Below are 15,728 nucleotides of genomic sequence, written 5' to 3'. Positions count from 1 at the left end.
TGTTTTAAATGGGCGACCCCTTATTCTGAAACTATGCCCCCTAGTTCTAGATTTCCCCCTTGAGGGGAAACATCCTCTCTACAGCTACCCTTTCAAAACCCCTCAGAATCTTATACGTTTCAGTAAGATCACCTCTCATTGTGCTAAACTCCATGAGTATAGGCCCAACCTGCTCAACCTTTCTTCATAAGACAACCCCTTCATCCCAGGAATCAACCTAGTGAACCTTCTCTGAACTGCCTCCAACGCAAGTACAGGTTTAGCGTTTGAAATCCGGAGTTCTGAAATTTGGAATGTTCCGGAATTCGGACATCAGGCCGATCCATGGCGGGGTCGTCCGGAATCTGGAAAATGTTCCGGAATCCGGACATTTTTTTAAACCGAATAAACCGCTGAAAAATAATTAAAAAATATAAACACTAATGTACCTTTTTTGCGGGTCTTCAACGCAGGTTTTACCTGGCCGCCAATCCCTGACCCGGAACCGCGGATCTCTCCCCGCTCCGCCGCCGACTTACCCCCGCTCCGCCACCGGACTCACCTCACCCGGCTCCGCCGCTGGTCTCACCACCCCCGCTCTGCCACTGGACTCACCTCCTCGCGCTCCGCCGCTGGACTCACCTCCCCCTGCTCTGCCGCTGGACTCACCTCCCCCCACTCTGCCGCTGGACTCACCTCACCCGGCTCTGCCGCTGGACTCACCTCACCCGGCTCTGCCGCTGGACTCACCTCACCCGGCTCTGCCGCTGGACTCACCTCACCCGGCTCTGCCGCTGGACTCACCTCACCCGGCTCTGCCGCTGGACTCACCACCCCCGCTTTGCTGTTGGACTCACCTCCTCACGCTCCGCCTCTGGACTCACCTCCCCCCGCTCTGCCGCCGACCTCCCCCCACTCCGCCGCCAGACTTACCTACCCCCGCTCCGCCGCCCGGACTTATCCCCCATTACCACGTACCAGGTGTTTCTAGATTCAGGACGTCGGAAAGATGTTTCAAAATCCGGAAATAGCCAAAATCCGGAACGGTCTCGGTCCCGTAGTTTCCAGATTTCGGATACTCCGCCTGTATATCCCTCCTTAAATAAGGAGACCAAAACTGTCTGCAGGTGCGGTCTCACCAAAGCCCTATACAGTTGCAGCAAGACTTCCCTATTTTTATACTCTAACCCATTTGCAATAAAGGCTAACATTCCATTTGCCAGCCTAATTAATTGCTGTAACTGCATGCTAACTTTTTGTGTTTCATGTACAAGGACCTCCCAGATCCCTCTGTACCGCAGCATTTTGTAATCTCTCCTCATTTAAATAATAATTAGCATTTTTATTTTTCCTACCAAAGTGGATAACCTCACATTTTCCCACATTATACTCCATCTGCCAAATTTTTGCCCACTCACTTAACCGATCTATATCCCTTGGCAGATTCTTTGCGTCCTCCTCACAACTTGCTTTCCCACCTATCTTTGTATCATTAGCAAATTTGGCTACATTACACTTGGTCCTTTCATCTAAGTCATTAATATAGATTCTAAATATTTGAGGCACCAGCACTGATCCCTGTGGCACCCAACTAGTTATTATTTGCTAACCTGAAAATTACCCATTTATTCCAACTCTTTGTTTTCTGTTAGTCAGCCAATCCTCTATCCATGCTAATATATTACCTCTAACCCGTGAGCTCTTATTTTGTGCAGTAACCTTTTATGTGGCACCTTATCGAATTCATTCTGAAATACACGAGATCTATGCGTTCCCCTTTATCCACCCTGCTCGTTACATCCTCAAAGAACTCCAGCAAATTTGTCAAACATGATTTCCCTTTCCTAAACCATGGTGACTCTGCTTGACTGTATTATTATTTTCTAAATGTCCTGCTACTACTTCCTTAATAATGGACTCCAGCATTTTCCCAATGACAGATGTTAGGCTAACTGGTCTATAGTTTCCTGCTTTCTGCCTCCCTCCTTTCTTAAATAGGAGTGCTATATTCACGGTTTTCCAATCCGCTGGGTCGTCTCCAGAACACAGGGAATTTTGGTAGATTACAACCAATGAATCCACTATTTCTGCAGCCACTTCTTTTAAGACTGTCGGATGCAGGTAATCAGGTCCAGGGGACTTGTCCACGTTTAGTCCCATTGGTTTGCCTAGTACTTTTTCTCAAGTGATAATGATTGTTTTAAGTTCCCCCCTTGATTATCAATTATTGGGGTGCTTTTAGTGCCTTCTACCGTGAAAAAATATTTGTTCAAAGTCTCTACCATTTCCCTGTTTCCCATGATTAATTCCCCAGTCTCATCCTCTGAGGAACCAACATTTACTTTAGCTACTCTCTTCCTTTTTATATACCTGTAGAAGCTCTTACTGCCCGATTTTATATTTCTTACTAGTTTAGTCTCATAATCTATCTTCTCTCTCTTTATTATTTTTTTAGTCGTCCTTTGCTGGTTTCTAAAAATGTCCCAATTCTCTGGCTTTCCACGATTCTTCACAACATTGTTTTCAATTTGATACCATCCCTTACTTCCTTAGTGAGCCACGGATGGTTCATCCTTCTCTTAAAGAGTCTTTCTCTCTCACTGGAATATAGCTTTGCTGAGAGTTATGAAATATCTCCTTAAATGTTTGCCACTGCTTATCTACCATCTTACACTTTAATCTATTTTCCCAGTCCACTTTAGCCAACTCTGCCTTCATACCTTTGTAATTGCCTTTATTTAAATTCAATTAGGACAGAATGACAGTTAAGTACAACAACAATAAATTGCATTTATATAGCACCTTTAACATAGTAAAATGGCCTTGCCTGCTTCACAGGAGCGTAATCAGACAATCAAAATTTGACACATAAGGAGATTTTGGGATAGGTGACCAAAAGCTTGGTCAAAGTGGTAGGCTTTAAGGAGCCACATTCATTTGAATGGGCAATCCACTGGTGCCTTTATGGTTACTGCAAAAGCAGAAAGATCTGAGCACAAAATCTAGGCTGACACTCTCATTGCACTATTGAGAAAGTGCTGCATTGTCAGAGATACCGGGCTAGATTTTGCCATGCATAATGACCACTTAACATCCATTTTAATGCTGAAATGAGGTGTAACGCCTAGATAGCGCCCATTTAGCCACAAAATGGAAACTGACGCCCATTTTTCAGACATTTATCGCGAGTGTTACTTTTGCCATGTATATAATGGCGGGAAAAAATAATACTGCCCGCCCATTTTTTTTGAGCGGAATCATCAGAATGGACAAAACCAATGCCCATAATATCGCCCAGTGTTACTGTCGGCACGTAATTAACGCCAAGATTTAATAATACTGACTGCCCACTGTTTTTTGTCGTAAAGTTCACATTTGCCGAAACGAACGCCCAGTATATCGCCCATCCTTACTTTTGGCACCTCGCACACATCTCACCGACAATTTTGTTCGGCGAAAAAAACGCTGGGAACAAGTTGAACTAACCGGAACTACTCACAGTGGTGTGGACGCCATGTTCTAAATGGCTTGTCGCATCATTTAATAGGCTGCTCTGCTTCAGCCTCGGGGGAGTTTGGATGTACTCTGGAGGTGTTTGGAGGTGATGTGAACATCTGAACAAACATCTTTATCATGCTGTGGACGATTGGAATTTACTAGGTGTCTTAGTGGGGACATTCATTCTTTGTGAACCATCGGTGGAAAACAGATAGCTATTGGAATGGGGCCTGTCATTTCTCACCCTCTCTTGATGACCACGCACATGCTGCAGACTCGAGATGGCAGAAGGTACATTCGATACCATCATGTGCCCAATGTAAGACGTGCCAGACTGATGAGGAGGACCAGACGTTACACCCCCCCCAGTAAGTACAGGGAGAAGCAGTCTTACCTCAACTTGTGCGACACCACCTGCCTTCGGAGACTGCGCTTCCACAAAGAGGTTATTAGTGAGGTATGCCAGCTTATAAGGGGAGATCTGCAACCTGCCAGCACTATCAGGACTGCACTGTCCATCAAGGTCAAGGTCACCACAGCACTGTCGTTCTACGCATCGGGTTCCTTTCAGGCCTCAGCTGGCGACATTTGCGGTATGTCTCAGCATGCCACACATTGCTGCATTGGACAGGTCACTGAAGCCCTGTACACACGCAGGATGGACTTTATCAGCTTCCCCATGACCAGGGAGGCTCAGACTGAGAGGGCTCTAGGCCTCTACTGAATTGCTAACTTCCCCAAGGTGCAGGGAGCAATAGACTGTACACACATCGCGATGCGGAGACCTTTTCAGGATGCAGAAGTTTTCAGGAACCGCAAGGGATTCCACTCCCTGAATGTGCAACTCATTATCGACCACCAGCAAATTATAATGGCAGTGAATGCTAAATTTCCGGGCAGCATCCATGATGATCACATCCTGCGTGAGAGCGCTGTATCTGACATGTTTACCAGTCAGCCACAAGGTGAATGCTGGATGCTTGGTGACAAAGGATATGGCCTCGCCACCTGGCTGATGACCCCCCTGTGTGACACCTACACTGAAGCCGAGAAGCGATACAACAAGAGCCACAGAACCACTCGCAATATCGTTGAGAAAACATTGGAGTGCTTAAGCAGCACTTTAGATGCCTGGACCACTCAGGAGGCGAGCTCCAATACCACCCTGAGCAGGTAGCTCAATTGTAGTGGTGTGTTCAATGCTGCACAACTTGGTTATCAGGAGGCGATACGAATTGCCAGAGGGTGTGACGGTCCACCTCAGGAGAGAGAGGAAGAGGAGGACGAGGAGGTGGACGCTGACATCAGGCCAGACAATCAGGCTGGCGCTGAAGACATGCCCCTGCCCCCCCTGTAGACCGCAGGAAAGGGCCCGTGGTGGCTACATAGCTGCAAGACTCTTATGTCAGAAGCTCATAAATGAGCGCTTTGTCTGAAAGAACGTTGGTGGTATTTACAAAGCTGCAACACTGCTGAGTGTGCAGGTCATACATCAATGTCGGGCATCACCTTGGTGACAGTTAAAATTTAAGTTGATTCAAGTTCAGTCTAATTATACCCTTTTATATTAAGGAATCACCAGTGAGTAACGGTGCAGCTATGAGCCAATGCGCAACAAGGTTATGTTAAATAAAAAACATTTAATCCGACAGTTTGTCTGAAATCGTAAGTATATCTGTAAAAACCACCGCACCCCACCCCCGCCCCAGCCCACAACAAATTTATCACATTTACATCATGACAATGGTCCCCATTTCCAACAAAACAGAACACAAATGCAAAACAGCAAGGAAGCCCCCTCACCCCTTGCTCCAACCCTCCCACCAAAATAGCAGCAGCCACCCAAAAATATGCCCCAGACAACACCTGCGGCCATGCACCTCACTTTCCTTTCCCCCACCGCTTCTCCCCCCCACCTCTACCCCTTCCACTTCCCCTCCTGACTCCAAGCCGCCTGGCCGAGGAGCTCCTCAGGCCAAGCTTCATTAGGGGAGATGGGGGGGGGGGGCGGAGAGATGACGGCAGAACTGCTACTTGGATGGATACGGGAGAGGACGGTCCCGAGGTGGGAACATGCTCCGGGTCAGAAGCAAGATGTTGCTCCTGGCTCTCATGTGTCGTTGACAATGGGAGTGCGTCACCTTGCAGTGCTGTGCCACGTTCTGGGACCACTAGGAGCCCTCTGCCACCAGTGTTCCTAGCTAACAACTCCAGGGCCTCCTCCATCCCTTCCAAGTTATGGACAAAAACTCGGTGCCAACTATGTTCTTGGTGATTAGTAGGCTTTTTGCTGCTGGTGAATCTCCCTCGTGCCTCCCACAACAGCCAAACAAGCACACACGCTTTCAGTCCCTCTCTGCTCCATCTCTCTCTGTCTCCTCTTCTGTGCATGTAATGATGACCCCCCTGACCTCCTGAATTGCAGGAATCGAGCGTTGCCATGCCGTTGCTAAGGACGGAGACACTTTACAGCAGAATGTCAGAGAGATTTAATGTTAACACCCATTTCAGATCGCTTGTGGTAACGCCCAATTTAAAAAATGGAGACTAGGGGCTTTGAGAATGGCCGACAAATTGGTGATCTGAAAACCCATTTTTACCACCCTCGCTGGAAATAACGCCCATTTTTGGACAATCTGCATAAAAGTTTAAAATCTAGCCCACCGTCTTTAGGTTGAGATGTTAAACCGAGGCCCCCGTCTGCTCTCTCAGGTGGATGTAAAAGACCCCATGGCACTATTTCAGAGAAGAACAGGGGAATTCTCCCCAGTGTCCTGGCCAATACTTATCCCTTAACCAACATTACTAAAAAACAGATTGTCTGGTCATTATCTCATTGCTATTTTTGGGAGCTTGCTGTGCACAAATGGGCTGCTGTATTTCCTACATTGCAATAATGACTACACTTCAAAAGTACTTCATTGCCTGTAAAGCCCTTTGGGATGTCCTGAAGTCATTCTTTCTTCTACATGAACTTCCTGTTCTACGATCTTGCAATCCATTCTCTGGTCTGCACGCACCTAAATGAGCCTTCATTCTGGTTGACTACATCAGTTTGTGCTCCAACTATGCAACATTTCTATGTCTTCCTCTCCCCAAACATCATTCTGTCCTAATTCTATACCAATACCGAGCATAAGGCATGTCACCATTGCCACAGGTTGCAATGGGGCAGGCTTCCCTGGTTAGAGCACGTTACACATGTCCTTAATCACATTATGGAGAAGACGAGCAAAAGATGGTGCATGAGATGGCTGGACATCCTATGTCAGGATGCAGACCTCCTGGGAATAATCTCAGAAGAGAGGGACTAATGAGCCAAGGACAGGGAGCATGTCGAAGCATGTGTTAGTCCTCATTTATGCACAAATGAGTAGAGGACTTCTCGATGAGTTAGTTTACACCTTTTATTCTATAAACTTACAACATTTTTTCTGGTTCCCCTTTCTTACTCTTTCCATCCTACTTCACATGTCGAGATTGGCCTAAAGTTAACGGGTAACATGCCACAGAAACAATTCCCTGCTGATGGAGCGACTGTGGTACTTACGGATGCATTGGTCAAGTGATACATGTGACGCTATGGCGATGTCATCAATCATGATATCTCCCCTGGCACCACTTCCTACGATGCCTTCAATGATGACCTAGGAACAGAGGGCCAACAGAAAAATGGAGTGTGAGAAAAAAGGAACATTCACCATCAAAACAGAAAGGAATTGGTATTGTTCCGTATCTGCAACATAGGCAGCATATTACCTGATAGTCAGTGTTATATCCTGGTAGGATGATCTTTCCCTCTTTCCATTTGTCCCCCTGATCTCCCCTCAGGGACCACAGCATCACATCGTCTGATTTCTTCCTCAGCAGCACCCGTAGGGTGCCAACGTCGGCACCGCGCATCTGGTACCAGAACACCATGCAACGATGGCTGTTAATGGGCGGCACCATGGGACTAAGCAGCCTGCCACGCTGTCCTTCAACCATCTTAGTGGCTTCAATGTGTAAGTAATTCCATTTATCTGAAAAAGGAGCAATATGAAGGGTTCCTGAGATGGAGATTCTCTCTTATAACTAGTTCAACCAAAGTTACTTGATTCATTGTACTCTCCGCCGCCTTAAACTTCGTGACATATAAAGATATTTTATTATAATCCATCACAAGACAAACCAAGCCAATGAGATTAACCATTTGTTCATAGGGTTGGCAGCTCTGATTAGGCGTATTCCTGAAGGTTTCATCACATGACCTCCAGCCTCCAATTGCTCCGCCCCCACTCGCCCGAGACGACCATCTTCGCGGTGCACCCACTTCCCAACCCAACTGGAAAACAATAGACCCCTTAATACCCAATTGGATGATTCTTGACTGTCATTCAAACAGCCTTGTTCCCCATTTCCATTACTAGTAAAGAAAAGTATTCCAAGAAAACCTTTAAAAAGACACCATTTTTTTTGTTGTCCCTATGCAGCAGTGTCCTGGAGATTAATCTTTAATTCCTGGAGACTCCAGGGCAATCCTGGAGGATTTGTGCATTCTCCTTCAAGTGATACTTGCTAATGCTCTTTGTGTATGGTAGCGCAGTGGTTATGTTACTGGTCTCATATTGAGACTAATAATCTGGAGATGTGAGTTCAAATCCCACCACAGCAGCTGGGGAATTTAAATTTAATTAATTAAACACATTTATTAAAAAGCTAGTATCAGTAATGGTGACCTTGAAACTACTGGATTGTCGTAATGTTGTTCACTAATGTCCTTTAGAGAAGGAAATCTGCTGTCCTTACCTGGTCTGGCCTATATGTGACTCCAGAACCACACCAATGTGGTTGACTCTTAACTGCCCTCTGAAATGGCCTAGCAAGCCATCCAGTTGTACCAAGCTGCTACGACAAAGTCAGTGAGAGCACCTTCACTACATGGACAGCAGCGATTCAAGAAGGTGGCTCACCATTAGGGAAGGGCAATAAATGCTGGCCTTGCCAGCAACACTCACATCCCATGAAATAATTTTTTTTAAATTTTGTTTTTAGGTTTTTCTTCTCTTGCTCCAAGAGCGTATGGGGCAGCTCCTACACTCAGTGTCAGTTCTGCAATATCCGCGAGCCATGAGCACCAGGAGTCACTGGGTCTCTGATTTTCCCATCGCTGTTCCCGCTCTCTCCGCAGGGATGCCTGGCCTTTGGTTGCTAGCTTTCCACTGATGGTAAGCTCTGAAGACAGGGAACTTGCTGTGTGGAATATTGAAAATATTGCCATTTTCTGGCACAGCTCCATCTCATAATTGTTTGTTAAAGGGGAAATAACATTCAGATTTTTAAAAAACTTACTAAAGGTCTCAGATTCATCCGGGCGGAGCGGTAAATTTTGCGTTGGCAAATGGATTGCGTCTGTCGCTGCAAAATTCATCAGCTGGGCCCAGAGTTTGGAGCGGAGCTCTAAAGAAGGTGTTGCACACCTCTTTTAGGCCGGCTGAGCAAGTGAAAATCCTGAGTTAAACAGCTGGCCTAGGAGCTCCATAAAAGAGGCCTCGGGGGAAAAGAAAACCTTTAAAAACCCACCAAAAACATTCCCAATACATAACTCACGCCACACAAAAATAAAACAATTACACTTACCTGAGGTCGACATTACTTACCTCACTACGGCCGTGACAGCTTGGACCGCCAGCACGGTGCTCTTTGGAGTGCAACGGGTCGGGCAGCAGCCAAACATTGAGCCGGTGTTGCAACCAGTAATGATGCACACCGGCTCGCCACTTCCGGCAGTAGTACTCCGCGCGCCCTTGAAACCGGCACCAAATGTCCCTGCAGGGCACTCCCAGGTCAGGCAGAATGAAGCCAACTGGAGAGTAAAGCTCCCCTTACTCTACTCCAACAATGCATCTTAGCCCAACCCTAGAAAAGCACTCTCTAGGGCATCATTTTTATACCAGCCATCTTTATGGCTTCTTTTGAGTGAGAGTGCCAAATTCGAGTTGGTTTTATCTTGTGGGCACCTTGGCCTCTAGGAACTGGATTGAAGATGCCCAAGATCATTAAAATAGCACCCTTACAATTAGCACCTCCATTTGACGACATTTTACATCGACATACCTGCGTTGTGGTCCTGATTCAGTCCTACATCTTCGGACATGGAGCGCCCAGAGTGGACCAGCCACTTGGATGTGACTGAAGGGTCATGTGACCATCCACAGAGCTCATTGTCTCGTGAGTCCCCAAAACTGCAGTTGAAGCCTTCGATGCTAGAGTTGATTTCTGCGCAGCGGGAAATTAATTTCTGATCAGGAATCATATTCATTCATTCATTCATTCATTTTCTTTCTCCCCCTCACCTCTTAAAGGTTCCATCCCGTCCCCCACAGCACTGCTGGACAAATGAGGCGTAGATTGTGAGCAATGCTATCGGTAACCAAGATACCAATAGGCCTCACCAGAAGAGCTTGAAAAGACTCATCCCACTGGTTTTTGCTACATTAACCTCCTCTTGCTACCTACTGAGAGGATCAAGGCATATTAGAATGACCATAGAACTACAAGGAGTAGTTGAGGTGAATAGCATAGATGCATTTAAGGGGAAGCTAGATATACACGTGAGAGAGAACGGACTAGAAGGAGATGCTGATAGGGTGAGATGAAGTAAGATAGGAGGAGGCTCGTGTGGAGCATAAACACCGGCATAGAACAGTTGGGCCAAATGGCCTGTTTCTGTGCTGTACATTCTATGTAATTCTACACTGTAATTTAGCACTGGGTAAATAGAACACTTTTCCCACTCTGTGCACCGTGAAGCACTCCCAGGTCAGGCAGAATGCAGCCAACTGGAGAGTAAAGCTCCCCTTACTCTACTCCAACAATGCATCTTAACCTAACCCTAGAAAAGCACTCTCTAGTGCATCATTTTTATACCAGCCATCTTTATGGCTTCTTTTGAGTGAGAGTGCCAAATTCGAGTTGGTTTTATCTTGTGGGCACCTTGGCCTCTAGGAACTGGATTGAAGATGCCCAAGATCATTAAAATAGCAACCTTACAATTAGCAGAGAGAGGGGAATCTTTCAAGCAGATCTCAAAGCACAAAATAACTAATCATTCAATTTCCCATCAATTAGCTTCTTACGGTTTTATGATTAATTCCTGAATAAAATAGAAAGAGTCAAACTAATGGCCTCTACCGGGTTTTGTGGCTCACTTCAATGCTGTTTGGGAAATATCTTAAGGTCAAACCTTTAAGTGGAGAGTCTCCCCATCAGGAGTCCTAATAAAGAACTAGACTCTCCAAAGAGACACCTTTTAAAAGGGGGCATAATCACGAGGAGCCTTTAATGGTAAGTCTACCTCTTTAAAAGAGGTCCTGGTCTCAGGTGGAACTCATTTGTCAAAATGTAAGTGCACCCATTCAGCCAACCCATATTTTTCTTAATAGGTATTGCATGTGCAATGCTTTATGTTTGCAAATTCTTTTGCAGCAGTCTTTAAGGTTTGATCTTAAATATAAACTAATGATCAAGCAATTAATACAGGAAGTCTTGCATACAGGTCTGATTAAAACAAACAGGGTCCATGCTTATGCATTGCATATAAGTCAATAAAATACTTCTTAGACATTTGAAAGAGAGAAAAAAAGAGGGAAAAAAACAATGATCAGGAGAAAAAAGAGTGCAAGAGGGCAGATAGAAAAGTGTGAAATAGAATTTGAGAAGTAATACTCACGGAATGTGAGAGAGAGAGAAACCGTAGCAAAGCTCAGTGCCTCCTGCTGTCACCGTGGAAACAGGGACAGGAAAGGCAAGTATGGAGGAAAGAGATGCTGAACCTGAGTGATCTTGAGCTGGGGAGGGCCTCATCTAGTCAGCAATAAGATAGGAAAGTGGCGAGAGATGGAGTTAGTACAGAGAAAAATAAAAAGCCTCGAAGGAGAAAGGAACAGACTGTCTCTTCACACCCGCTGAGTAACCAATGAGGATAAGCCGAGAGAGACAAATATTCACACCAAGTCTTGCTTTTAATGGGGATGTGCCACCTTGCAGGAAAAACTTGCAAGATATCATAACCCATTTTGTATTATTTTTTAATTAACTAACTCGTCCACCCTGTCCCCTATCTTTTCAGTTCATTCCTGCTTTCCAGCACTGAGAACAGTGAGTCATGCTAGGTACAGTTCCACAGGCACTCCATTTTTTCCAAAAACAACCCAACATTTGTAAAGACATCTGAAAGACATCTAGGTGTCCCTAACAGACTCATGTCTTGATATTTACAGAGATGCAGGAGGGCAGCGGGGACGTGTGTTTGTGTGTATGGTGGGGCAGGGTGGGGGGGCTCAGAAATGCTGGGAAAGTGGGGGTTTTGCCAAATTTAATGGCAGGACCTAATTAACATTTCTTTACTCCATTTCCGGCCTGGCAGAGGGCCAGATTGCCAGGCTGGTCGATGGCCGAAAGTCTGTGGTAAAAGGCCGCAGCCAGGGAACCTTGGGAATGATTTCCAGCAATCTGTGAGGATCATGCATGGTGGGGGTGAGGGAGGGGCATGGAGTGTGGCAGTGATGAGGGAGGGAGAAAGAGAGATTGCGGGGAGGGAAGCTGAGGGTTTGAAGATCATGGGGGGTCTGAAGATCACGGAGGGTCTGAAGGTCATGGCGGGATCTGAAGATCACGGGGGGGGGAGGGGGTCTGGAGATTGCAGTGGGGGGTCTGGAGATTGTGGTGGGGGGATTTATAGTTCACGGGGAAGCTGGGCAAAGCTTTCCTGCTCCTCCTGCCCCACAAGCAGTGCTGGAAAAGCACTCATCTGCTGGATCCATCAGCTCCCACCTCCCTTCATTTGCCAGGTTTCCTGAGCCCTGGGAAACCCGGCCCGCAGCCGTTAAATTTAGATAGCTGCCAAAATCTGAGGCACAGAGCCTCATTTAAATAATTTAATTGTGGACCCGCCTCTCCAGACCAGGTTACTCGGCCGACACCAAAACCGCAGTGGTTAAACATGAAGTAAGCATGTTCGCGGTGGGTTGGGGTCTGCGGCAGTGAGGATGGAAGGAGAGGTTGTGGGGAGGGAGGCTGATCCTGCGAGGGATCAAGATCGCAGCTAAGTGCATTTGCAGCAATGCTTGTGGGCCAGGAGGAGCAGGAGTGCTTCCCCTGTCCCTGAAGCAAACCTTATGCCACGATCTCAGACAGCTACGTACTCTACAGACCCCCGATAATCTTCAGACCCTCCCCATGATCTACAGATCCCCTGCAATGTTCAGACCCCCTGCAATCTATACACTCTCCGTGATCTACAACCTCCCCGTGATCTACAGACTCTTGCGATCTACAGAGCCTTCATGATCCACAGAATCCCCTCCCGCAATCTTCATACCCACCTCGCACCCTCCTCCTCGCGATTTCAGACCCCCCCATGACCTTCAGAAATCTCCCCCTCCCCCCCCACCGGATCTTCAAATGGCCCCCCCACTCCCCCGCCGCAATCTTCAAATCCCCTCTGCGGTTACCGATTTAACTCCCTCCCCCACCAGTCCTGGTGGTGGTAAACTAACCCCCTCCCGTGTTCGAGATAAAGTAGTGCCGTCAATCTCTGGAAAAATGCACTACTAATGAAAGGGGTAGTGGAGTCATTCGAGTCTTTCCCACACTCCTGGTGAGTTGATTTATAATTGGGGACACCAGAATTTCTGAGGAGAACACAAACCGTTGACACAAGCTCATCTCAGTTATTTATGTATTTCCACAACTTGTACTGTATCACTACTTTCAAATGCACTTTTGTTTGTGTGCGTCATGTTGAGTTCTGAAGAACTTGAAAGCTGCTTTTTTGGATGTGGCACTAATTACAGGGATTTATTTGTCTATTGGTCAGAAATCACAACCTTAACTTTTATACCAAAAATAGACACAGAAAATTCTGGAAATACTCAGCAAGTCAGACTGCTCAGTATTTAATTTTTACCTATTTGAGTAAAACTGACGGTTGTGGTTAGCTAGCCAAAGGCCATCAGCTGAAGACTAGGTAGGGGGATGGGAAATTATGCAGGGAGGCAGAGGGAAGTAAAAAGGGGGCAGAAGCAAAAAGGTAGCAAGGAGAAAAACAAGAGTGGAGGGCAGAGAAATCAACGGCAAAAATCAAAAAGAGCCATATTACAACATAATTCTAAAAGGACAAAGAGTGTTAAAAAAACAAGCCTGAAGGCTCTGAGTCTCAATGCGAGGAGCATTCGTAATAAGGTGGATGAATTAACTGCTCAGATAGCTGTTAACAGATATGATGTAATTGGGATTACGGAGACATGGCTCCAGAGTAATCAAGGCTGGGAACTCAACATCCAGGGGTATTCAATATTCAGGAAGGACAGACAGGAAGGAAAAGGAGGTGGGGTAGCGTTACTGGTTAAAGAGGAGATTAACGCAATAGTAAGGAAGGACATTAGCGTGGATGAAGTGGAATCTGTATCAGTAGAGCTGCGGAACACCAAAGGGCAGAAAACAATTAGTGGGAGTTGAGTACAAGACCACCAAACAGTATTAGGGAGGTTGGGGATGGCATCAAACAGGAAATTAGGGACGCGTGCAATAAGAGTACAGCAGTTATCATGGGTGACTTTAATCTACATATTGATTGGGCTAACCAAACTGGTAGCAGTACTGTGGAGGAGGATTTCCTGGAGTGTATAAGGGATGGTTTTCTAGACCAATATGTCGAGGAACCAACTAGAGAGCAGGCCATTCTAGACTGGGTCTTGTGTAATGAGAGAGGATTAATTAGCAATCTTGTCGAGCGAGGCCCCTTGGGAAAGAGTGACCATAATATGGTAGAATTCTTCATTAAGATGGAGAGTGACACAGTTAATTCAGAGACTAGGGTCCTGAACTTAAGGAAAGGTAACTTCGATGTCATGAGGTATGAATTGGCTAGGATAGACTGGCAAATGATACTTAAAGGGCTGACGTTGGATAGGCAATGGAAAGACATTTAAAGATGACATGGATGAACTTCAACAATTGTACATCCCTGTCTAGCGTAAAAATAAAAAGGGGAAGGTGGTTCAACCGTGGCTAACAAGGGAAATTAGGGATAGTGTTAAATAGAAACATAGAAACATAGAAAATAGGTGCAGGAGTAGGCTATTCGGCCCTTCGAATCTGCACTGCCATTCAATGAGTTCATGGCTGAACATGCAACTTCAGTACCCCATTCCTGCTTTCTCGCCATACCCCTTGATCCCCCTAGTAGTAAGGACTACATCTAACTCCTTTTTGAACATATTTAGTGAATTGGCCTCAACAACTTTCTGTGGTAGAGAATTCCACAGGTTCACCACTCTCTGGGTGAAGAAGTTTCTCCTCATCTCGGTCCCAAATGGCTTACCCCTTATCCTTAGACTGTGACCCCTGGTTCTGGACTTCCCCAACATTGGGAACATTCTTCCTGCATCTAACCTGTCTAAACCCGTCAGAATTTTAAACGTTTCTATGAGATCCTCTCTCATTCTTCTGAACTCCAGTGAATACAAGCCCAGTTGATCCAGTCTTTCTTGATATGTCAGTCCCGCTATCCCGGGAATCAGTCTGGTGAACCTTCGCTGCACTCCCTCAATAGCAAGAATTTCCTTCCTCAAGTTAGGAGACCAAAACTGTACACAATACTCCAGGAGTGGCCTCACCAAGGCCCTGTACAACTGTAGCAACACCTCCCTTCCCCTGTACTCAAATCCCCTCACTATGAAAGCCAACATGCCATTTGCTTTCTTAACCGCCTGCTGTACCTGCATGCCAACCTTCAATGACTGATGTACCATGACACCCAGGTCTCGTTGCACCTCCCCTTTTCCTAATCTGTCACCATTCAGATAATAGTCTGTCTCTCTGTTTTTACCACCAAAGTGGATAACCTCACATTTATCCACATTATACTTCATCTGCCATGCATTTGCCCACTCACCTAACCTAACCTATCCAAGTCACTCTGCAGCCTCATAGCATCCTCCTCGCAGCTCACACTGCCACCGAACTTAGTGTCATCCGTAAATCCAAGGAAGAGGTATATAAATTGGCCAGAAAAAACAGCAAACCTGAGGACTGGGAGAAATTTAGAATGCAGCAGAGGAGGACTAAGGGTTTAATTAGGAGAGGGAATTAGAGTACGAGAGTAAGCTTGCAGGGAACATAAAAACTGACTGCAAAAGCTTCAATAGATATGTGAAGAGAAAAAGATTAGTGAAGACTAATGTAGGCCCCTTGCAGTCAGAATCAGG

The 15,728-nt window shown here is 46.1% G+C and overlaps 1 protein-coding gene across 2 annotated transcripts in view; it reads right to left on the bottom strand.

Moving 5' to 3' along the window:
* The window catches only part of LOC139260070 (neuropilin-2-like), a 186,957-nt gene that overhangs the window by 46,272 nt on the left and 124,957 nt on the right, over positions 1-15,728 (bottom strand). For both annotated transcript variants that reach the window (XM_070876200.1, XM_070876201.1), the window contains exons 12-14: positions 9,574-9,735; positions 7,237-7,499; positions 7,028-7,124 (exon numbers count right to left, since the gene is read on the bottom strand). In XM_070876200.1, coding sequence (XP_070732301.1) covers positions 7,028-7,124; positions 7,237-7,499; positions 9,574-9,735 — 522 coding nt within the window. The remainder of the gene's footprint in view (positions 1-7,027; positions 7,125-7,236; positions 7,500-9,573; positions 9,736-15,728) is intronic.

This window comes from Pristiophorus japonicus, chromosome 3 (genome assembly GCF_044704955.1).
Source record: "Pristiophorus japonicus isolate sPriJap1 chromosome 3, sPriJap1.hap1, whole genome shotgun sequence".
Classification (NCBI taxonomy): domain Eukaryota; kingdom Metazoa; phylum Chordata; class Chondrichthyes; family Pristiophoridae; genus Pristiophorus; species Pristiophorus japonicus.
The sequence above is the reverse complement of the archived record's forward strand: the minus strand, read 5'-3'. Positions and strand labels throughout refer to the sequence as shown.